This window comes from Suncus etruscus, chromosome X, assembly GCF_024139225.1.
Source record: "Suncus etruscus isolate mSunEtr1 chromosome X, mSunEtr1.pri.cur, whole genome shotgun sequence".
Classification (NCBI taxonomy): domain Eukaryota; kingdom Metazoa; phylum Chordata; class Mammalia; order Eulipotyphla; family Soricidae; genus Suncus; species Suncus etruscus.
The window spans coordinates 67,755,196-67,780,614 of record NC_064868.1 but is presented as its reverse complement, the minus strand read 5'-3'; the positions used below and the strand labels follow the sequence as shown (position 1 = coordinate 67,780,614).

Sequence of the window (25,419 nt, the reverse complement as noted above, 5' to 3'; positions counted from 1 at the left end):
AGTGCTTGTAGAAATCTTTCTCTGATTAGCTTTTGAAGTAAAGTAGAAATAGAGATTAAAAATGCTGTCTTTGTCTTTCAGTTTAAAACATCATGATATAGGTAGCCCAATAGCTTAACAGAAACGTGAAAAGTAATTAGTGGCTTTTATGTGTTGTGAATAATATAGCAGGATATTTTACCAACTTTTCTCACACTGTGTCTAAGAATAATAGAACTTTTTCTAAATAAAGTAAAAACTTCTGTTATATTATTATGCTATAATGTTTGTTATAGCTTTTACTTATTACAGGCATCAAATAAATATTTAACTCCTATGCTTACTATATAGTTTAAAAGACAAAGTAGTAACAATATATGTATTCTTTAATATAGTATAATATTTGTTTTGAAAGCATGAAATTATAATTTTAAGAAATTTCTAAGAAATTGATTTAGATTTACAATTGGTATCCATTGAGTTGCTATGGAAAGTGCAGCACAGCCAATATATATGACTTTGTGGCACTTGCTGACTTCATGACACTACTCGCCCTGCTGATCTTTGAAGATGTTACCATTTCTGAAAGGTCCCGAATTAAATTGCAAAATGGTACTTAGAAATAACCCTAAATTTTTTGAGACATTTATGGGGAATTTGCACTGAAGTTCCTGAATTCACAAAGGGCAAAATTGTAGTCCTTGACATGGGTGGTGGTTATCTCTATCGTGGGCCACTTTGAAATGATGTGCCTGACAATTGTGGTATGGACCCCAGGAATGTTTTTGCGGGCCCGGAGAGATAGCACAGTGGCGTTTGCCTTGCAAGCAGCCGATCCAGGACCAAAGGTGGTTGGTTCGAATCCCGGTGTCCCATATGGTCCCCCGTGCCGGACAGAAGCTATTTCTGAGCAGACAGCCAGGAGTAACCCCTGAGCAACGCTGGGTGTGGCCCAAAAACCAAAAAAAAAAAAAAAAAAAAGATTGTTTTTGCCCTGTGTTAAGTGTGACATGCCTTCCTAGCCCATCATCCTCAAGGGTGGGAGGAGAAACAGTACCATTGATCACTATATGACACCTGTGAAGACTGTTAGATTCAGTAGAGATGAGTTGGTGCTGTGAATTCAGGATCTATTCAAACAGGTTGCACACAAGTTACCCTTCCCAGCAAAAGTTGTAAACTGTGAGACTCTAGGGAAGATGTGAAAAGACCAAGAAGAACAAAGATTGTAACAACCAAAACATCTTGACATTGAGCACATAGCCATTGACAACATGCTGCGATTCATAAAAGACTGAATACAAGTTCTACCTGCCTGAACATGTACAAAGGAAATCTGGAAACAAATAAATGTATAGGAGAATGTTGGAGTCTGTATTTTCCTCAGTTACCTTTTAAGGTCTGAGGTAACTCTGATGTCACATAGTCAAGGAGCTATGTACAAATAGATGATTTTTGGAAACTCCATTACTTGATTATTTTTTACAGTATAGGATACGTAAAGTTTGACCCTCAATCATCTCAGGTTATGCTTTCATATTGATCGGTTTTAATTGTTTAAATGTTTAATGTATCTGGACGGTTCCTAAGAGCTCTGGTACTACTTAACTGATGGGATTATCTTTTGGCTGAAGCGTATATTTACATCTCCCATCCCCAATGTAATTCTGACTAAATATCATCACTATCTTTACATTCACACTTCTAGTTGTAAATAGTTGTGTAAAAATGTGTTAGTAATAGTAAATATAATCTAAAATGGTTTGTGGGGGAAAAGGAAAAAATGACAACGTAACTTCTTGATTCAATATATATTTATTTATTATTCAATCAGTGTTTATGCTGAGCTACTCATCTCTTAATCTTAGAAGGGAGGATGTTAGATAACATAGTAAGGGGCATACCCTTGCCTTATAGCAGGAAGAACTGTTAGAAACAAACACTGAAACTGACTTTCCTATGTTTTAAATTCTCTGAGGGAAAGCGACTCTGTCTTTGTACCCCTGCTGGTCCCAATGGCAATGGAACCATTTGATTCAAAGTCCTATGGTCCCATATATCTGATTTCCTTGAACAAGATTATATTTTTAAAGAATTAGTCAGAGATTATGTTCTGCCCTCTATATAATTCAAATGAAATTCAGATCATTAAAAATATTGAACCATTTGCTTTTGAAATCTAGAAAACAATATACTTACTAAAATGTCCAATTTCACTCTCACTTCCTTAAAACAAAGTTTACTGGTAAAGAAAACAATTCAAGTAAAAAATGTAATTATAAATTTATCAATTGTTGTAATCAAAAATTGTCTGCTGTTTTAATGTAATTTTAGTGAACCACTTGACTTATGTTAATTGCTGAATTACTTTAGAACAAAGCAAAACCTGGAAAAAATGGTAGCTATTTATGTTCTTAATTATTTAATCACTAACAACTCTTTTACTATGCTTATCATTTTTTCATAGATGTAAAGCCATCATAGATCAGTATGGTCAGAGAATAATTGCTAAGCATTTCCTTGTGGAAGACAGTTACTTTTCTGAGAAAACTTGCTCACATATACAATACAGGTAAGGTATTCCTGTATATACTGTCCAGGTAAAGGTGAAAGTAATGAAAATTCATCTACGTGAGTACATTGACACTCCTGCATGACTTTCTCCTCCTAGTTAGGTATGAATATTTACCAAATCAAAGATAAGTTCAATATATTATTGTTCTTTTATAGGGTCTCTTTTGGGGTGGCATTCCAGTATAATTTTGACCCTTTTGCCTCAGCTGAGATTTGTATGCAGGTTGTACATCTTCATTTAGAAGCCAAGAAACAAAGCAGTAGTTACCTTGGTTTGGGCAGGTACTTTGAAGCTAAGAACTGCCTTATGATTGTTTTATAAATCATAATTAAAACTTATTCATAAATCTGCACTGATGGCTTTTTTGTGCATTACAGACAGATCTCCAGGGCAATCCTAATTACAGATAGATCTGTACTTAAAGCAGATTCTGATCAACATGTAAGTTCAATTCTATATTTTTAAATATGTTGCTAATTTAATTTACTTTATGATACATATAAATTAATATTTGTGAAAAATATTGTGAAATATGTGTAAAGTAAATGTGAAGTAAAATATTATGAAGTAAAAAAGTGAGCTGAAGTGATAGCACAACAGGTAGGATATTTGTCTTGCACGTGATTGACCTAGATTCTATCCCTGGAATCCCATATGGTCCCCCAAGCCTGCTAGTAGTAATTTCTTACTGCAGAACAAATAGTATCCCCTAAGTATCACTAGGTATGGCCCACCCCCAAATATAAAAAGAAAAAATAAAATGTATTAAGTAAGCTATATATACAACTACACTTATTGTGTTTTTACAAGACACATTTATCTAGCTAGATTTTATTTTGCCATGAGAAAACTTTAGTTTGATGTAATTTCACTCGTTTAAATTTGTTTTTGTTATTATTTGCCAATGGAATCAAATCATTGATTAAAGTTCTGAAATCTAGATCTTGAAGAATTTTGCCTAAATTTTCCTCAGTATCTTATGGATTCTCCTGTAAGGTTTTGTTATAGTTTGTTTGCTTGTTTGGGGGATACACCCATTTGTGCTCTAGGTTTATTCTTGGCTCTGTATAAAGGAATAATTCCTCATGTGCCTGAAGAACCATATGTGATGGCAGGGATAGAACTACTTCAATGTATTTTATCCACATTAGATTAACTTTTGTGTATTGTGTGAGACAGGGAGTGACTGGGTTCAATATTTTGGGGACATATGGCTCTCTAGTTCTCTATACCATTTGTTGAAGAGGCTCTTTTTGCTCCACTTATGCACCCAGCTCTTTTATCATTATTTAACTACCCATATATATGAGGGTATGTCTCTGACCACTCAGTTCTACTTAACTGGTTTGAGAGTCTATGTTTATTATAGTACCACACTCTTTTTATACTAAAAATGTATAGTTGATTAAAACCAGGGAATGTTATAGCTGGAGAAATATTATAGGAACAGAGGGCACATCAATTGCCTTGCACATGAACAACCTGGATTTTATCCTTAGCACTATATATATGGTGCTCTGAGCACAAGAGCACAAAGCCAGGAGTAAGGTCTGAGCACAAGTGCATATGGCTCCAGAATAAAATATTTTAGGAAATGCTATAATTCCCATCTTTTTTTCTCAGAACTGCTTTTTGAGATTGAGAAGTTTTGATTTTATACAATTTTAGCATTTATTCTGGAATATTTAAATATCAGACATTATATCAAGGGCCTATGTCAAAGATGCATAAAGTATTCACTTAGCTGATCAAAAAAAACAAAAACAAAAACAAAAAAAAAAAACGAAGACCAGGGGCCGGCGAGGTGGCGCTAGAGAAAGGGTGTCTGCCTTGCAAGCGCTAGCCAAGGAAGGACCGCGGTTTGATTCCCCCGGCATCCCATATGGTCCCCCCAAGCCAGGGACAATTTCTGAGTGCTTAACCAGGAGTAACCCCTGAGCATCAAACGGGTGTGACCCGAACAAAACAAAAAACAAAAAAAAGACCAATAACAACACCAAATAATTTGAGGAGAGGTACGATCACCAAAAATGTCATAAAGTCAGTCAGTTAGCATATGAAAAATTGTCACCTATTATGAGGAAAATGCAAATAAAAATAAAAATGAGTTATCTCACACCATAAAAAGGAAGCATATATCCAATAGACTAGAAATAACGAGTTTGGGACAGGGGATATTATAGATATCTTTAAAACTAAGAATAGAAGCCCAAAGCAGTAGTAGTGGTTAGGGTATTTGCCTTGCGTGTGGCCAACTGGATTAATTTCCCAGCTTCTCTTATGGTTTCCCTGAACACAGCAGGATGTGACCTCAATAAAAAGAAAGAAAAAAGGAAGTCTATCAATAATAGAGATTCTGTGTGACCTAGTATTATCCCACTTCTCAGCACCTTTCCAGGAAAATAAAAATTTAATTTTAAAAGATGCTTGCATTCTGTATTGATTGCAGCACTTAATAAAATAACCAGGATAGGGGAAAAATGAAATCTTCAACAATGAAAGGATAAAGAAGCTGTGATTTATTTTAAACTCATGCACAGTAAATACTAGTACTATGCAGCTGTAAGTAAAAAAATAATTCTTTTTTTCTGCAACTTGCATGGAACAGCAGGACATCATTTATGTGAAATAAGTCACATGAGGAGGAAGGAGAAGAACAGATTCCATGTAATCTCAAACAAAACAAGGCAATGTACAATAGCAAATTATGCCAAAGTTTGGGATTTTGGTTGCAAAGTAGCCATGAAGGAGAGTGTGCATGGGAGGAAGATGTTACTAAAATTGATTTATAGACAGTCATTTAGTGTTTTACACTTTCTGAGTAGTGAAGATGCAATAACTTGTCAAAACTATAGAACTTGTCAGTAAACATGTTACCGACATTTCTAAGCAGCAATAAAAACACATTTAATCTTGAGGCTCTCAAATTAAACTCATCTTCTTCCATCTCAAAACTACTCATTCAATGTACCTTTCCATTTAAAAAGTGCTAACATCTTCCTTGCTACAATAGATGCTTTCTTCCATCGCTGCATCCTATGACCTATCAGGGTCTGACAATGTCATTTCTTTCTGTTTATTTGCTTTATTTAGGGGCCAATGTCTAGCATTTTCACAGTTTATTCCTTACTTTGTGCTCAGGGATAACTCTACAGGGGCTCAGAAGACCATGTGTGGTGCCAGGTTCAAACCTTTGTCACCTTCGTGTAAGACAAGCGCCCTACATTCTGTACTATCTTTCTGGCCCACCAATGCTTTTGTTTTATCTTAGGAGGTAATGTTGACATAGCATTGTGCACATTTTACCAGTATAGCTTCATGCCTCTACACATGTTTATACTGCATCATACCCAAAAAAATCCATCACCATCAAATTGACACCTTATTACTCATTCCATTTATCTTCCTTTACTTTCTCCACTGACAATCACTTTTGTTTCATTCTACTCTAATGTTTTGGTTTTTACTTTGTTTCTCTGTAGAAATCTGTATTTTTTTCTTTCTGACCTTATCACTTATTTCTCTTAGAATAAACCATTTACAAGCCACTAGTGTTTAAAGATGGCAAAGGTTTAGCCTGTTTTTCTTTTTTTTTTTTTTTTTTTTTTTTGTTATTTTATAGCTTAGTAAGTAGTATACTGTGTTTATATAGTATGGTACCTTTGTTAATTTATCTATAGAATGAAGGTATTTCAGTTATTTTAATATGTTAAAATTGTGAATAACATTTCAGTGAACAGAGGGTGCACATATATTTTTGAATTAGTGTTTTCAGTTTTTTCAGACAAGTGTTAACAAATGAAATTATTGATCATATGGTAGTCTGTCTTAGGGAGTGAAAATGAAGTTATAAGGAATATAGAGAATACCATTTGAGATGTCTTAATTCCATAAAGCACATATAAGTAATGGTAGCAAGACATTAAAAAATAATTTCAATAGTTTATTGTAGACATTATTCTCTGGGCTATCAATATGATATTCCCAGTCTAAATTGAAACGTAATACTTACAGGTGAAGGTAAATTATTTCTTTTGACTGGTGTTTCCTAATAAGAAATTGAAAATTAGATTGTGAATTTATATTGGAACTATAAATTCCACAAAGAAACATTTATTTAGAAGTCTTGATATATAAACCACAGTAGTTTATCAGTAATATTCTATGAATACTATAATATCTTTGATATTTGTAGCATTTTAAATTTTAGTGCTTTATAACTGCTATTTTAGACATTTTATTTAACAATATTGATTTACTATGACTTGCTTTCAAACACTGAAGTATATGTAGTTCAGGATAATGTAAAATTGTATTCTTGGGAAATAATAAATGAAAAATCAAATAAATGTCAGTTCTTTATAATTTTTAAAAAGAAGTTTGATACATAAATAATCATAAAATTATACCATAAAACACATATGTATATTAATGTTTTAAGGACTGAACAAAATACTTACAAACTATTTTTTTCTTGAATCAAAATATCAAATAAACCTTGAAAATTAATGATACTCTCAGGTAGAGGAATGAAAATGAGATCAAACACTGTACCAATACTTTATTTTTGCTTTTTAGATTTCTGTTTTGACAGTACCAGCAGAGGAACCTCGAACTTCCGCTGTTCGGATCATTGAGTTGTGTTCTTCAACAATGACATGCATGAATGGCACTTGTAAGCACAGTATAGTACTTTTTGTCCTTAATTAAAGGAATAAAATTATGATATTTTTTGTTGTAGTGCTTATATTTTGCCTTATTAGTTTGCATATTTTTAAAAATGATTCTCAGCTAAAATTAATTTACTAGAGTATAAATATTTATATGTAAATATTTACTATGCTCATATTAATTTTATATTCATAACATTTGCTCACTACATGTATGTTCATATAATTAATTGTTTCATACTTTTCCTATGACTCCTAACATTTCCATTGCCAAATTTTATATGCTATTGTTAATTTTTTCAGTGAGAGAATTTCTTGAGCATCTAATCATTTTAGTATGTTTTCTTTTTTTTTAAATTAATTACCATGTTGACAAAAATTTTCATACTGTTGTTTCAGTCATAAAATGTATACCACACATCACCAGTACTATCTTCCCACCACAAATGTCCCTCTCAGACAGTTTTTTTGCCTCTCTCACACTATCATTGCCATGGTAGTTATCATTGTAGTTAGTGCTCTAGCTGCACTCATCACTCTTTGTGGCAAGCTATTTTATCATTAGTTGGTCTTCCTGGCATTCAGCTCTATTGCCATAGTGCCTTTTATTTTTCTTATATTCTGTAGGTGGGTAAGACTATGTCTTTCCCTCTCCCTCTGGTTCATTTAACTTAGCATAATAGTTTCCAGATCCATCTATGTATAAGGAAATATTATGACTTCATTTTCCTAACAGCTGCATAGTATTTTCTTGTGTCAATATACCACAGTTTCTATAGCCATTGTTCTATTTTCAGGCACTTGGGTTGTTTCCAGATTCTAGCTATTGTAAATAGTACTGCAATAAATATAGGGGTGAAGTGGGCATTTTTAATTATGTTTTTGTATTCCTAGGGTATATCCCTAGGAGTGATATTGTTGAATCATATGGGAGCCCAATTTCTGGCTTTTTGATATTTCTCAAAATTTCTCCATATTGTTTTCCTCAAAGGTTAGACTAGATGTCATTCCCACCAGCAGTGAATGAGATTTCCTTTTTCCCCACATCCTCACCAGCACTGGTCTTTCTTATACTTTGTGATGTATGCTAGTCTCTGTGACATGAGACGATACCTCATTGTTGTTTTGATTTGCATTTCCCTGATGATTAGTGACTTGGAACATTTTTTTCATGTGACTATTGGCCAAGTTCATTTCTTCTTTCAGTAAATGTCAGTTCATTTCTTCTCTTCATTTATTTATGGAGTTATTTTTTGTTAAGTTCTGTTCTTGTATATCTTGGATATTAGCCCCTTCTCTGATGGGTATTGAGGAAACAGTTTCTTTCATTTTGCGGTTGGCCTTTGTGTCCTGTCACTGTTTCCATTGAGGTGAAGAAGCTTCTAGTTTAATATAGGCCCATTTGTTTAACTCTGCTTCCACTTCTTAAGACAGTGGTGTTTCCACCTTGAAGATGGAGAACTTTGCCTACTTTATCTTCTCTGTACCTTATAGTTTAGGGTATAATATCAAAATCCATTTTGATTTGACCTTTGCGAATGGTGTTAGAGGTCCGAGTTGTCTTTTTTGCATTGGTTGACAAATTGTTACAGCAACACTGGTTGAAGAGTCTTTTGTTGCTCCATTTTGCATTTTTGCCCCTTTATCAAAGAATAATTGATTGTATTCCTGCAGTTCATTTTATGAATACTCAAGTCTACTCCATTGATCTGAGTGTCTATCTTTATTCCAATACCATGCTGTATTGATGATTGTTGCTTTGTAATATAATTAAAGTTGGAAAAAGTGATACCACCTATCTTATTTTCTTAATAATTGCTTTAGCAATTAGTGAAGATTTGTTCTTTCAAATGAATTTCAGTAATGTTTGATTCACTTCTTTGAAGCATGTCATGAGTCTCTTTCGAGGTATTTCATCAAACCTCTACAATTCTTTGGGAATATTTCCATTTTAATAACAATTATCCTCCCAATCCATAGCAAGGTATATGTCTCCATTTTCTTGTGCTCTCTTTTATTTATTGAAGCAGTGTTTTGTATTTGTCTTTGTATAGGTCCTTCACCTCTTTAGGTAAGTTGACTCCAAGATATTTGAATTTCTGTGGTACTATTTTGAATGGGATTGGTTTTCTTACTGTCTATTTTTATGTATTATTATTTTTATATATAAATGTTATTGGAAAAAAAGAATGTTATTTGATTTTGTGTGTTAATTTTTAGCCTTCCACATTGCTATATGAATCTATAGTTTCTAGAAGTCTTTTGTTAGAGTCTTTGAAGTTTTCTAAATATAGTATAATGTCATCTATGAACAATAAGAGCTTGACTTCTTTGTTTCCTAGATAGGAAAGCTTGATATCTTTTTCTGGCCTTGATATCTTTTTTTTGCCTGATTGCAATGGCAAGTATTTCTAGTACTATTTTGAGTAGGAGTGTCAAGAGGGTCAACCGTGTCTTTTGTCAGATTTCAGAGGAAAGGCTTTTAGTTTTCCCCACTGAGTATAATATATATTTGTAATGGGTTTGAGATAAATGACCTTGACTATATTGAGAATAGTTCCTTCCATTTTCATATTAATAACAGGTTTTATTATCAACAGGTGTTGAAACTTATCAAATGCTTTCTCTGCATTGTTGATATAATCATATGGTTTTTATTTTTCCTTTTGTTCATATGATGTATTACATTGATATGGTGATTGATTTTTAATATGGTGTAATGAATTACTTGCATATGATAAACCATCCTTGCAGGATGAATCCTACTTTTCATGATGTATGACCTTCTTGATGAGCCATTGGATTATATTTGCTAGATTATTGTGGAGGATCTTTGCTTCTAGGTTTATCAAGGAGATTGGTCTGTAGTTCACATTCTTATGGCATCTCTGTCTGCTTTTGGTATCAGTGTGATGTTAGCTTTGTAAAAACTATTTGGGATTATTGCTGTTTCTTCAGTTTCCTGGAAGAACCTGAAAAGGATTGGCAGTAGGTCCTCTTTAAAGGTTTGAAATTATTTGCTAGTGAATTTTTCTGATAATTTCTGTCTTTATTCTCATTTAGTTCAAGGTTTTTTATTTCTAATTCAAGGTATTTTTATTTTCAATTTGACATTGTCTATGACTCACAGGTTGTTGATTGATAAGTTGTTTAATTTCTAGTTATTAATGTTTTTGTCTGTTTGTGATTCACCTCTAGCTCACTACTACATATACGTTCATATAGTTAGTCAATACATTTCCTATGTCTCCTAACATTTCCATGGCCAAATCACCATATGCTACTGTTAATTTCTGTAGTGAGAATATTCGCTTAAATATACATTATTTTTAGTATTTTTAAAAGCTTTTTAGAAAGCTGCTTTCATAGAATTCAATTTGTGTATTGATAGCTTTTTTTCTTGGCTTTTTATTGGTTTATAATATTATGGAATGTAAGGCATGTTCACATTTATTGATACTTATTACATTCACTCTACACTGCTCATTGAAGTTACAGATTCATTTAACTACCAAGTTTTCATTAAGAATAGAAATTAAATATTTTTAACTTTATTTAATTCAGCAATTTGTATTTCATATCTGGGTGAAAACATCTGGTAATTGTTTAATTTTTTGTTTACTAGTAATAATAAACTCTAGTTCAGTTTTGTCGCTGAGGGCACAATTTAAATTTATTTTTATTTTATTGTAATTTGTATAACATGATGAAAATTTGTTTATCTTTGCTGCCACTTTCTTGCCAAGTGGTATATCGATGTATTTAACTTCAAAGTCATGGAGTGTTCTGTCTAAATTTTTCTCTTTGTACTTTATGGTTTCAGGTCTAATATTAAGGTCTTTAATCCATTTTGATTTGACACTTATGCATGGTGTTAATGAGAGGTCTGAGTTCACATTTTTGCTTGTAGTTGTTCAGGTTTTCCAGCACAACTTGTTGAAAAGGCTTTCATTGCTCCACTTTGTATTTCTTGCTTCTTTAAGAAAAATTAATCATTAGTATACCTATGGTTTCTTTGTTGGATATTAATGTATCTTCCATTGATCTAGAGTCTGTCTTCATTACAATACTGTACTGTTTTAATGACATCTGTTTTATAGTACAGTTTAAATTTGGGGAAATTGATTCCTTATATCTCTTTTTTTTGGCAGTGATCGATTTACCTATTTGTGGACATTTATTTATCCATATGAATTTCTGAAACATCAGATTCACTTCTTTGAAAAATGTCATGGAAATATTTATAGGCTTGCATTAAATCTGTACTATTATTGCAGGAACTTTTCAAAGCTGTCTGGACTCACCGAAAGAGCATTAGAAAAGTAGCATCTGTAAGAAAGAATACTTGGAGAGTAATCTGTACTCACAGGCATTAGGGCCCTGAAAAACCTTGGTTCCTATCCATGAGGCAATCAAGAGAAAAGGGAATATAGCATAATTATTAATTGAGACATAACTCCAGCTGACACTTTAAAGATTACTCATATTTAATAATTGCATATATTCAAATATTCTCTATCTAGTCTTACAGAATAATTATTACTTTTCTTATAGTCTCTATTAAAGATTACTCAGATGTATAAAATCTTTATTAGTGCTCACTTCAGCAGCACATATATTAAAATTGTAATGATACAGAGAATATTAGCATGACCCCTGTACAAGGATGACATGCAAATTCGTGAAGCGTTCCATATTTTGAGAAAAGAAAACACAAAAACCTTATTAGGAACTTTTGCATAGATTCAAGTGTTCTCTATTTAGCCTTAATAATTACTCAGGCTACATATCTGGTCCCTCCATGGCTGCTTATAATTTGGCACTTTTTGGAATTAAAATGTAAATATATTCTACAGAAAGGGCAACATGACAGACATTTGAAAATATTGCTCAGAAGTTCAAAGTTATATAACTTCATCTAAACTTAAGCATTTAAAAGTTTCATCTGGATTTTCATTTCATCATCAAAAAACTGATTATAATTTCCGTTGAAAGTTGTTTCTTCCAAATTAGATACAAAATTAAAGGCTAAGACATTGTGAACTTTGTCTTCTCTGCTGTGATGTGTTCTGGACTTTGAACCTCCCTGCCCAGAACGTTCCATGAGGGCAATTCTACAGAGGTGAGCTGTTCTCTCCTACATTTTCTAGCCAATGAACTCCACCATAACACATGGAAAAATAAGAAAATATAAGTGTGGCAATGGGGAAAAACGAAGGCAGGCCAACACTATGCATAGAGAATGAAGACTGCAGCTGTAATGACCCAGAAAGTGTCAACCACCTAGTTAGGCTCTCACATAAAGAGTTTAGAGAAGAAATATGGAGGATGTTTACAGAACACCAACAAAAAAGCATGGATCTAGCTGAACAGACCACAAATAAGAATCCAGAGCATATGAAAATAGAAATCATAAAACTACAAAATGAAATAACAAGTCTGAAAAGCTTAATAGATTAAATGAAAACCTCAATAGAAAGCCTCTCCAACAGAGTAACAGCAGCTGGGGATAGAATCAGTAAGCTGGAAGATGAGATGCATAAAAACTCCATACAACAGAAGAAATTGGAAAAGAGTCTTAAAGCAAACAATCAAACAATAGATAAACAACTCAAAAAATGTGAACAGATGAAAATAGAAGTCTTTGATAAACTCAACAGAAACAACATAATAATCATTGGAGTTCCAGAGGCTCAGGAAGAAAATCCCCAGGAAGAATCAACAGTCAAGGAAAACATTGCAAAAAAACTCTGAGATAAATATGGCATGAGGGGTGGGGGGAAATGGCATGCAACTAGTATGCAACCTGAATACTGGAAGAGTGTCAGTTAAAAGAGACCCCCAAAAAAGCACCCCATGGCACAACTTAGTCACAATGACAAATACCACAGATAGGGATAGAATACTGAAAGCAGCAAGATCAAAAGTGGAAATTACATTTCAAGGAGCATCACTAAGATTTACAGCACAACTGTCACAAGAACTGTCAAGGCCAGAAGGCAGTGGTGGGATATAATGACAAAACTCAATAAAACAAATGCTTCCCTTAGAATATTCCACTTAGCCAGAATCACTTTCAGAATTGAAGAAAGTATACATAGTTTCATGTAAAACAACAGCTCAGAAACTTGACAGACTTTAAATCATCCTTAACAGAAAAACTGAAAAGTGTACTTTCAGACAAGACAGACCATAGACACACCAAACTTCTACACAAAGATGATACTAAATCCCATGACAATTATCTCCCTAAGAGTCAGTGGACTAAATGCACCAGTTAAGAGACATAGAGTTGCAAATTGGATCAAAAAAAGCTGAATCCAGTATTCTGCTGCCTACAAAAAACACAGGTGAATAGTCAAAACAAATATAGACTCAAAAGAAAAGTGATAGTTTAGAAAATTAACAGACAAATATCAATGGCCTTCTTATACATTGATAATGATAGAGAAGAAATGGACATTAAAAAATCAATCCCATTCACGTTAGTGTCACAGTAATTTATATACCTTGGAGTTAACTAAAGAGATGAAGGACCTATTGCAAAGAAAACTAAAAAACCCTGCTTCAAAAAATAATAAAGGGGACACAATGAAATGAAGACATATATCATACTCCTGGATTGGAAGGATTAACATAATTAATATGGCAATAGTCCCAAGAAATTGTAAAGAACTAATGAAATTTCTCTAAGCATTTCCATGACATTCTTCAAAGAAGTAGATCAAAAATTCCTGGAATTCATTTTAAACAATAAACACCCACGAATAGCTAGAGCAACCCTTGGGAAAAGGAATATGGGAGGCATCACCCTCCCCAAATTTGAATGGTATTACAAAACAATAGTCATTAAAACAGCATGGTAATAGAATAAAGATACCCTCAGCTCAAAGGAATAGACTAGTATTCCGAGAAAGTTTCTCAGACATAATACCAATTGATAAGGGAGTATTAAATGCAAAACGCAGCAAGAAAAACCTCTTTAACAAATAGACTAGCCAAAACCGGTAATTTTCCTACTAGTGAGTCTACTATTGTATTTTGAGATCAACTTCTCTATTTTTTATTTTTTAGTAATAACTTTATTTAAACACAGTGATTCCAAAAGTCCTTGTAGTTGGGTTTCAGTCGTAAAAAGAACACCCCCCTTCACCAGTGCATCTTTCCCATCACCAATGCCCCATTTTATCCCACCCCACCCCACACGCCTGTATTCGAGAAAATTTTCTATATCCCTCACTGGCATTGTTATGATAGTTATCAGCATAGTTATTTCTCTAACTACACTCAACCCTCTTTGTTGTGAGCTTATAAATTGAGCTGGTCCTTCTGGCCTTCATTTCTGTTAATTATTTCAATATCTTTTTTTAAACCCCATAGATGAGTGAGTGAGACAGTTCTGCGTATCTCTCTCCCTCCGACTTATTTCACTCAGCATAGTAGATTCTATGTACATCCATGAATAGGAAAATTTCATGACTTTATCTCTCCTGATGGCGGCATAATATTCCATTGTATATAAGTACCACAGTTTATTTAGCCATTCATCCGTTGAAGGGCATCTTCGTTGTTTCCAGAGTCTGGATATTGTAAAATTTGCTGCGATGAATATAGGTGTGAGGAAGGGATTTTTGTATTGGATTTCTGTGTTCCTGGGAGTGGAATAGCTGGATCAAATGGGAGTTTAATTTCCAGTTTGTTGAGGAATGTCCATATTGTTTTTCATAAACACTGGACTAGATGGCATTCCCACCAGCAGTGAATGAGAGTTTCTTCCTCCCCACATCCCTACTGGCACTGATTGTTCTTGTTCTTTGTGATTTGTGCCAGTCTCTGTGGTGTGCCAGTCTCATTGGTACCTCAATGGTACCCCATTGTTATTTTGATTTGCATCTCCCTGATTATTGGTGATGTGGAGCATCTTTTCATGAGCCTTTTGGCTATTCGTATTTCTTCTTTGTCAAAGTTTCTGTCCATTTCTTCTCCCCATTTTTTGATGGGATTAGATTTTTTTTCTTGGAAATTTCTGTCAATGCCTTGTATATTTTGGAGATTAGCCCCTTGTCTGATGGGTATTGGGTGAATAGTTTCTCCCACTCAGTGGGGGGGCTCTTGTATCCTGGGCGCTATTTCTTTTGAGGTGGAGAAGCTTTTCACTTTAATATATTCTCATCTGTTAATCTCTGCTTTCACTTGCTTCGATAGTGCAGTTTCCTCCTTGAAGATGCCTATAGTCTCAATGTCCTGGAGTATTTTACCTACGTGTTGTTCTATATATCTTATGTTTTCGGATCTGACATCGATATATTTCATCCATTTGGATTTAACCTTCGTACCTGATGTTAGCTGGGGGTCTAAGTCAATTTTTTTCAAGTGGCTAGCTAGTTGTGCCAACACCACTTGTTGAAGAGGCTTTCTTTGCTCCATTTAGGATTTCTTGCTCCTTTATCAAAAATTAGGTGATTGTATGTCTGGGGATCATTCTCTGAGTATTCAAGTTTATTCCACTGATCTGAGGGCCTGTCTTTATTCCAATACCAGGCTGTTTTGATAACTATTGCTTTGTAGTACCGTTTAAAGTTGGGGAAAGTAATTCCTTCCATATTCTTTTCCCCAATGATTGCTTTAGCTATTCTAGGGTGTTTATTCCAACTGAATTTCAAAAGTAACTGATCCACTTCTTTGAAGAATGTCGTGCGTATCTTTAGAGGGATCGCATTAAATCTGTATAATGCCTTGGGGAGTATTGCCATTTTGATGATGTTAATCCTGCCAATCCATAAGCAAGGTATGTGCTTCCATTTCTGTGTGTCCTCTCTTATTTCTTGGAGCAGAGTTTTTATAGTTTTCTTTGTATAGGTTCTTCACATTTTAGTCAAGTTAATTCCAAGATATTTGAGTTTTTGTGGCACTATTGTGAATGGGGTTGTTTTCTTAATGTCTATTTCTTCCTTATTACTATTGGTATATAGAACGGCCATTGATTTTTGTGTGTTAATTTTGTAGCCTGCCACCTTGCTATATGAGTATTGTTTCTAGAAGCTTTTCATAGAGACTTTAGGGTTTTCTAGGTAGAGTATCATGTCATTGGCAAACAGCGAGAACTTGACTTCTTCCTTTCCTATCTAGATTTCCTTGATATCTTTTCCTTGCCTAATCGCTATATCAAGTATTTCCAATGCTATGTTGAATAGGAGTGGTGAGAGAGGACAGCCTTGTCTGTGCCAGAATTTAGAGGAAAGGCTTTCAGGTTTTCTCCATTGAGGGCAATATTTGCCTCTGGCTTGTGGTAGATGGCCTTAACTATATTGAGTAAGGTTCCTTCCATTCCCATCTTGCTGAGAGTTTTGATCAAGAATGGGTGTTGGACCTTATCAAATGCTTTCTCTGCTTCTATTGATATGGTCATGTGATTTCTATTTTTCTTGTTGTTGATGTTGTGTATTATGTTGATAGATTTACGGATGTTAAACCATCCTTGAATTCCTGGGATGAAACCTACTTGATTGTAGTGGATAATCTTCTTTTTTTATTAAATATAATTTTTATTTTAATCATAGTGGCTTACATATCATTGGCAGTAATATTTTAGGTACATATTAACATAAAATCAGGTATATTCCCATCACTGAATTGTCCTCCCTCCACCTCTGTTCCCGTCCTTCTTCCCATATACTCTTCCCTTATCCCTGGGGCAGCTAGAATAAGTGGTCCCCTCTGAGTCTAGCCTACTACTTAATGGTCTTACACCTATTTGGTCTTGGTAACCCCTTATTCTCTTCCCCAATTGGGAGGCGGGACTAAATGGTTCAATTTATGCGGTTTTGTTTGAAGAAGAGAACAGTAATAACCTGGAGAAAAAAAAAGAAAAATGAATCACATACTCCGGAAATGGGTGGTGTCCTTCTAGAGGCTTTCATCCTTGGTTTGAGAGACGAAGGGGAAATAGAAGGTGAAACACCACAACAGTACATAAAGAACTGTCAAATAAAATATCCAGTGAGCATTCAAAAAAAACAAACAAACAAAACAAAACAAAAGGGTAAGTACCATATAAAAACCATGGTATTGAGATAAAAAAATGTGGCAGAGCACATAAGAAAAGAAAAGAAGAAAATAAATAAATAAATAAATAAATAAATATAAATGGAGACATCCACTTCAATAGCCAAACCACAATGATATCAATGAAAAAATAGATAAGTAAATAATAAAAATATTTTGTGCTTTTTTCCCTCCTGCAGATGCACAGTAAATATTGGGGTCGTTCGAAAAGAAATTTCCTTTGCCTAAGAGATACAGAGTTTCTCCACCCTTGAAGTATATTGTCATGGGATTAACTATAGACTCCTTTCAGGTTCATTTACTCTCCCCTTGGTACTTTTGTGGTGTATGGAAGACTTCTGCTTCGTCCTGGGTGATAACATCAGACCTCTGTATCTAGAGGTCTCGGTATCTGCACGAATCAAGGAGTTGAACTTATGATTATGTTCTTTGTGGATCTAGAAGTTCTGTTCCCTCAGTGTCATTTTAATTCATCTTCTGTGGTTGGCAGTCCTGGTCTTGGTGCTGATCCTAGGAAGGGGCCTGGAATAGCATATTCCGTTATGTTTCCAGAGGTCCCCTCCTGTTGCAATAGTCTCAGACAGACTTCTGGAACTAGGGATCATAGTTTTTATGCAGGTCATAGCTCACACCCTAGACTAGGGCTTTTTTATTGGTCCCAGGATACATACAGTCTGGCCATGGTTCTGTCAGCCAGTCATCTGTAAATCGCGATCTTGGCATTAGGACAGACCAAAGGGTGACAAGTCTTCTGATTTTGTATTATCGTTAGCTGGTGAGGTAGGATAACTTGCTCTTAGTTCAAGTTGTTCCCATTTTTCTCGTTGTCAGGGTATCATATTATGCTGGCACTTGTTGGTGTCCGAGCACTATTAAGGATGTCCCGATTGGGACTTGTTTCCTGTGGCTGTTGTGAAGAAGTGTGTCATTTCTATGTCTGTGGTCCAGGGTTCAAGGCTGAACAGTTGGTGTCTAATCAGCACAAGAAAATCTCAAAAGACAATGGCGAAACCTATACTACCATCATAAGTATAAGACCTATATTTCACTACCTCTTTTCCTGCTTTTCCCCAAATGCAAGATACTTTCTTGCATCACCTTGTTCCTTTAATTAATTTTTTACTTTATTTCTTAAAAATCTTTTTTCTTGTTATACATATACGTGAGCACGTATTTTTTTATTTCTATTTTTATCTTTTTTGGGTGTGTGACATGTTTTTTTTTTCCTTCTCTCTCCAACCTCAAATGCACTGGCAATATAATGTAGCACCATTTCTCCCTGCAAAGGCACACTAAAAAAAGGGGTAAATCTTACGTATAAAAACGAGCTCTTATTTATTAGGGATTAGAACTCATACTTGTCTATAATACAGGGGTATGTCCCACCTTGAAAATATGTCACGTGGACCCAACTTAGACCCCAGGTGATTAGACACATAGTGGATGATCTTCTTAATGAGGCATTGAATCCTATTTGCCAGGATTTTGTTGAGGATCTTTGCATCTGTATTCATCAGTGATATTGGTCTGTAATTTTCTTTTTTCATAGCATCTCTGTCTGGTTTAGGTAGCAAGGTGATGTTGGCTTCATAAAAGCTATTTGGAAGTGTTCCGTTTTTTTTATTTCATGAAAGAGTCTTGCCAGGATTGGTAGAAGTTTCTCTTGAAAGGTTTGAAAGAATTCATTAGTAAATCCATCAGGGCCTGCACTTTTGTTTTTGGGCAGACATTTCATTACTGTCTTAATTTCCTCAATAGTGATGGGTGTGTTTAGATATGCTACATCCTCTTTATTCAACCGTGGAAGATTATAAGACTCCAACAATTTATCCATTTCTTCCAGGTTTTAATATTTAGTGGCATAGAGTTTCTCAAAGTAGTTTCTGATTACCCTTTGGATCTCTATCATATCAGCAGTGATCTCTCCTTTTTCATTCCTAATATGAGTTATTAATTTTCTCTCTCTCTTTGTTAGTTTTGCCAGTGGTCTATCAATCTTGTTTATTTTTTTCAAATAACCAAGTTCTGCTTTCGTTGATCTTTTGGATTGTTTTTCAGGTTTCTACTTCATTGATTTCTGCTCTCAGCTTTGTTATTTTCTTCTGTTTCCCCATTTATGGGTCCTTTTGTTGAGTACTTTCTAATTCTATGAGCTGCATCATTAAGCTATTCAGGTATGCCCCTTCTTTCCTGATGTGTGCTTGCAAAGCTATAAACTTTCCTATCAATATCGCTTTTGCTGTGTCCCATAGGTTCTGATAGTTTGTGTCTCCATTGTTATTTGTTAGTAGGAAGGTTTTGATTTCCTCTTTGATTTCATCTCAGACCCACTGATTATTCAGTATTAAGCTATTTATCTTCCAAGCATTAACGTTTTTTCTTCTGTGTCCCTTTGTAGTTCACATATAATTTCAGGGCCTTGTGGTCAGCGAAGTTAGCCTGCAAAATTTTTATCCTCGTGATATTATGGAGGTATGTTTTATGTGCTAGCATGTAGTTTATCCTGGAGACTGTCCCATGTACATTAGAGAAGAACGTGTATCCAGGCTTCTGGGGTGGAGTGTCCTATATATATATATATATATATATATATATATATATATATATATAGGACACTCCAATATATATATATTAGGCCTCTTTCTTTTATTTCTCTTTTCAGGTCTAGTATATTCTTGTTGGGTTTCAGTCACTTGACCTGTCAAGTGTTGACAATGCCGTGTTGAGGTCTCCCACAATTATTGTGTTGTTATTGATATTAGTTTTTAGATTTGTCAACAATTTTATTAAATATTTTGCTGGCCCCTCATTTGGTGCATATATGTTTAGGAGAGTGATTTCTTCCTACTGTACATATCCCTTGATTAATACAAAATATCCATCTTTGTCCCTTACAGCTTTCCTAAGTATAAAGTTTGCATCATCTGATATTAGTATGGCCACTCCAGCTTTTTTATGGGTGTTGTTTGCTTGGATGATTTTCCTCCAGCCTTTTATTTTGAGTCTGTTTGTTTTGACTATTAAGGTGCATTTCTTGTAGGCAGCAGAAAGTTGGATTGATTTTTTTGATCCATTTAGCCACTCTGTGTCTCTTAACTGGTGCATTTAGTCCATTGACATTGAGAGAAAGAATTGTCCTGGGAGTTAATGCCATCTTTATATCAAAGTTTGGTGTGTCTGTTGGTCGATCTTGTCTTAAAGTAGGCCATTCAGTTTTTCTTTTAAGAATGGTTTTGAGTCTGTAAAGTTTCTGAGCTGTTGTTTGTCTGTGAAACCATTTATTGTTCCTTCAAACCTGAAAGTGAGTTTTGCTGGGTGCAGTATTCTAGGCGAAGCATTTATTTCATTGAGTTTTGTCACTATGTCCCACCACTGCGTTCTGGCCTAGAGTACTTCCGGTGACAGGTCTGCAGTAAATCTCAAGGATTTTCCCTTGAATGTAATTTCTCTTTTCGATCTTGCTGCTTTCAGAATTCTGTATCTGTGGTATTTGTCACTGCGACTAGGAAGTGTCTTGGGGTGTTTTTTCTGGGGTCTCTTTTAAGTTGGTACTCTTCGGGCATGCAGGATTTGATCGCATGTATTCTTTAGCTCTGGTAGTTTCTCTTTAATGATGTTCTTAACCGTTGATTCTTCCTGGAGATTTTCATCCTGGGTCTCTGGGACTCCAATAATTCTTAAGTTGTTTCTGTTGAGCTTATCAGAGACTTCTATTTTCATCTGTTCCCATTCTTTGACAAATTTTTCCATTGTTTGATCATTTGGTTTAAGACTTTTTTCCAATTTCTTCTGCTGTATGGAACTGTTATTCATCTCATCTTCCAATGTACTAATTCTATCCTCAGCTGCTGTTAACCCGTGAAAAAGTTCAACCATGTTTTTCTTCAGTTCATCTACTGAGTTTTTCAGACCTGTTATTTGACCTGAAATTTCACTTTGGAATTTTCTGATTTCTATCTTCATATTCTCTTGATTCTTATTAGTGTTCTCTTTCTTTGATTCTTTGAACATCTTCCATATTGTGAATCTAAACTCCTTATCTGAGAGACTGACTTGTTGATTGGTCATGTTCAAGTCATCAAAGTTGTCATCGTCATTCTCTATGTCTGGCGCTGGCCTGCATTGTTTCCCCATACTCACACTTGTATTGTGGGTTTTTTCCTACCTGCTGTGGTTGTATTCATTGGCTAAATGATGTGCATGGCCACGACGTGAAGTGGAGTGGCTGTGCTCCTGTGGCTCCACCCTTTCTGGGCATGTAAACTCACCTCCAGGGAAGGCCAGCCATCCGCAGATGAGCCACACACAGGGTGAAATCAGGCCGAAAATGGAGCACAGCACAGAAGACAGGCAGATAGGGGTGCTGGCATCTGAGTTCCAGCAGACTTCCTGTTGTTGTTGTTTTGCTGGGTTCTCTTTTGTCTGTTGCACTCTGAGAATCCAACTACTGCATTCTTTATCTATATGATTTTTGTTTGGAACTTTATTTTTTTTGTCCCTGTTGAATTTATCATTTTGTCATCCATTTCTGTCCTGCTGACAGTAAGCATAAGTATGACTGTTGGATTTGAAATACTCTTCAAAATTTGCTTAGTTCTTTTTCTTTAAGATTTATTTCCTTAGGTTTTTTCTTTATCTTTGGCATCGAAGGAATTCCTACACCTTAATTTGTTTGATTCTTGCTGTTTATTATTTTAAAATAAACTATATATTTTCTTCCTAATCCTTAATATAGTGTTTCGTGTTAAAATTTAAAGCTGCAGAATATTAGTCTAGAATAGTGACGTTGGACGCTATGTTTTCTGTTTCTATTTTCTGGATTCTTGTTTTCAAATAGGGTAATTATAGCTTAATATTCAGGGTGGTGACCAAGGACTTAGTCTATAGACACTTAGGTTTCTATAGATTTGGTAGCAAGTTATTATTAGTATAAGTGTTATAGACATAGCTACAGATGCTTAAACTTTAGAGTGAGGGTCTTACACTTATGTTGACAGGATGCAAGTTTCACCTATGGAACTTAATTAGAATTTTCAATTTGGTCTCCCTTAAATCATCATCTATTTCTGATCTCAGTTTTTGCAAGCAGTGATTTCCCATTGATTCCATAAGCCCAATGGTCCTGGGCTCTGTGAAAGATAGTACATCTCAGGACTTCTTTACAGGAATTCTTTCTTGAGTTCTTGCTCTTGGTGTGTCTAAAGCAGATTTCAAGGGTGTTCAATGCAAACAGTTGGTATTTTCAAGGGTGTTCAATGCAAACAGTTGGTATTTTTCTTAATTGCTTTTCAGCTCATTGCTGTGCCCCCAAGTTTGTTTCTTTAGACATTTCCCATACTGTTATATCTGAATAGTGAGTTCTGAGAAGTTTACATTCTGGACAGAAGAATTTTATATTTCCTGGTATCATAGCACCTTGTCAGTCCTCTTCAACATAGACCAATAGAGTTCTTTTTCTAGAGATTCCACCCACACTGTCTCTATAGAAACTTGGTGATTTTAGAAAACTCACATAAGTGTAGATAATGTTCCTTTGAGATACATATAATGCCTATATGAAAAAAACAAAACTGGCCTAGGATCTTTTTCTTTTTATCATATGTGTGCATATGTATTTTCAAAATATTTAATTAAATCACTATGAAATACACATTTACAAAGTTACTAATGATTGAGTTTTTGTCATGCAATATACAACACCCTTCACCATTGCACATTTTCCACCACGAATACACCCAGGTGTCCTCCCACTTTGCCCCAACTATTTTTCTAGCCTGCCTTTGTGATACACATTTTACTTTTCTCTCTCATTCTCTCTCTTCCTTTTCTCTTTTAGATACGGGTTTGCAATATTGTTACTAAAATAATAATTTTGTGTCATTTTATCTTTTTTTGCAACCATATCTTGTCCAGAGTGATTATTCCCAACTGTCATTATCATAGTGGACCCTTCTCTACCCTAACTGCACTACCTCATTATTTGTGGCAAGTTTCCCAATATAGTCATTTCCTCTGGCCCTCTTGTCTGTGTGTCAAGATATTATTACCATAAAATCTTTTTGAAATACCCTACAAATGAATGCATTTATCATCTAACTCTCTCCTTCCTCATTTCACTCAGAAGAATATTCTCAATATCAATCAATGTATAAGCAAATTTTATGATTTCATTTTCCCGTAGCAGCTGAACAGTTTTCCATTGTGTAGATGTACTGAAGTTTATTTATTCACTCATCTGTTCTCAAGTACTTGGGTACTTGCCTATCATAAATAGTGGTGCAATGAACATAGGAGTGCAGGTCATTTTCTGCAATATATTTTTGGGTTCGTAGGATACATTTTTAGGAACATTATTGCTGAGTAATATGGGATTACAATATCTAGTTTTCTGAAGAATATTCATATTGTTTTCTCTAAAAAGGCTAACAAATTGACATTCCCACCAAAAGTGAATGGGAATCCCTTTCACTCTGCATTCATGCCAGTATTAGCTGTTTTTATTCTTCTTGATATTTGCCAGTCTCTGTTATGTGAGATATCTCATTGTCGTTTTGATTTGCATCTCCTTGATTAATGATGTTGATCATTTTATCATGTGTTTTTTTGCCATCTCTATTCTTTGAGGTAGTTTATGCTCATCATTTCTTCCTATTCTTGGATGGGTTAGATGCTTTTTTCTTCATAAGCTCTATTGGCTATGTGTGCTACAAGTTGAGTATTTCAAACTTTCATGTTTATTCATTACACAAGGTTAGGGTCTGCATTGTTTTCCCATTAGAATTGTTGCAGTGTGGTCGTGTCTTTTATGTATTGTGGTGTAGCTCCTTGCCTAGAAGAAATAAACACCCACAGAGCAAAGCAGACCTGTTTTACTGTTCTTAGGATACTCTGACCTGAGGTGAAAATGGCTCTTCTGAATCAACAAGAGGACACTGCTTCAGCCTGTCTGTCTTCCTTCCTCAGTTTTTGATACTGTGTAGCTGAGAGTCCTCTCCCCTTGTCCTGGTGCTTCTCTTTCCCTGGGAGTGCACTGAACTGGAATGAAAATGTCTGTTCTGAGTCAAAAAGATCCCACTGCCAGTCTGTTTTTCTGCCTATTTCTTAGAACTGTGCAGCTGGAAGACCCTTTGTCCTGGTGCTTCTCTTTCTCTAGATGCATACTAATCTGGGGGTGAAAATGCTTCTTCTGAGTTACAAAGTGGATCTGTTGCCACTCTGTCTGTCTGCCTCAATTTCTTGGGACTATGTTTAGGACCTTTTATTCTTATTCTAATAAATTATACCTTCTTGCTAGAATTAGAGACAGACACCTCAGTATTATGTAAACAGGCAAACAAGGGGTAATTGGAGCCTTGAGAGTCAACAATGATGTAAAGGTATAATTCTTTGCTTGTTGAGTCTATTTAATTAATGTGATTTCTATTGGTCCCTGCAATATGATAATCATAACTATAAAGAAATGTAGAGATGTATTCAACTAGAAGTATATAGACAATTCTTTGGTGTCTTCCCAGTGCTGGGACACCTGACAAAGGAGATAAACTCTTGGAGGAGAAACTCTTTGAACCTTGTAGTTCCTCTTGACAGTGGGTCACTGTATTGACACTTTCTTATGGTATAGTGTCTCCATGTTTTCTACCCTTTTTTGATCTTTTTCATGTAGATTCTTATTTCTGATTTTCATTACTTTTCATTTACTTCCATGCTAATGCAGTTCTCCTTTGTTTATTGAGACAAAAAAAACCCTCCAGTTTTCTGCTAGTCTATTCTTTTTGCACTATCCTATGCATATATTTAATATTTTGAGTTTTATGGATGTATCTTAAATATTTATGCATTTCTCAGTTATATTTAAATAAATAATTTGAGAATTATTAGTTGATACTTTCCTTACCTCTATCCTGGCAAACCAGATAACTTCCTATATTTTATTTAAGCAAATATTTATGTTTTCCCCCTGCATGTATAGACATGCACATATTCAAATGTCCAGGTAACTTTATGCGTTCGATTCTCCCCATGTCAGAGACACAGTTTTTATTTATCTACAAATCATTATAGAACATCCACTGTAAGTAAATGTTGTTTGACAAAGAAAAGGAAAACTTTTTTTTTTTTTTTTTTTTTTTG

General features: G+C 34.7%; 2 protein-coding genes and 1 non-coding gene across 3 annotated transcripts in view; 2 read left to right on the top strand and 1 right to left on the bottom strand.

Annotated features, from left to right (window-relative positions):
* Positions 1-25,419, bottom strand: part of PCDH11X (protocadherin 11 X-linked) — a 1,221,358-nt gene that overhangs the window by 508,345 nt on the left and 687,594 nt on the right. The window lies entirely within an intron of this gene.
* CHM (CHM Rab escort protein) overlaps positions 1-25,419 on the top strand; it is a 199,593-nt gene that overhangs the window by 150,036 nt on the left and 24,138 nt on the right. The window contains exons 10-12 of the mRNA XM_049766603.1: positions 2,447-2,551; positions 2,932-2,995; positions 7,133-7,229. Of these exons, the coding sequence (XP_049622560.1) occupies positions 2,447-2,551; positions 2,932-2,995; positions 7,133-7,229 (266 nt within the window). The remainder of the gene's footprint in view (positions 1-2,446; positions 2,552-2,931; positions 2,996-7,132; positions 7,230-25,419) is intronic.
* On the top strand, positions 11,819-11,925 carry LOC126000243 (U6 spliceosomal RNA). The gene has a single exon (XR_007492599.1). It is a non-coding gene; the product is annotated as a U6 spliceosomal RNA (small nuclear RNA).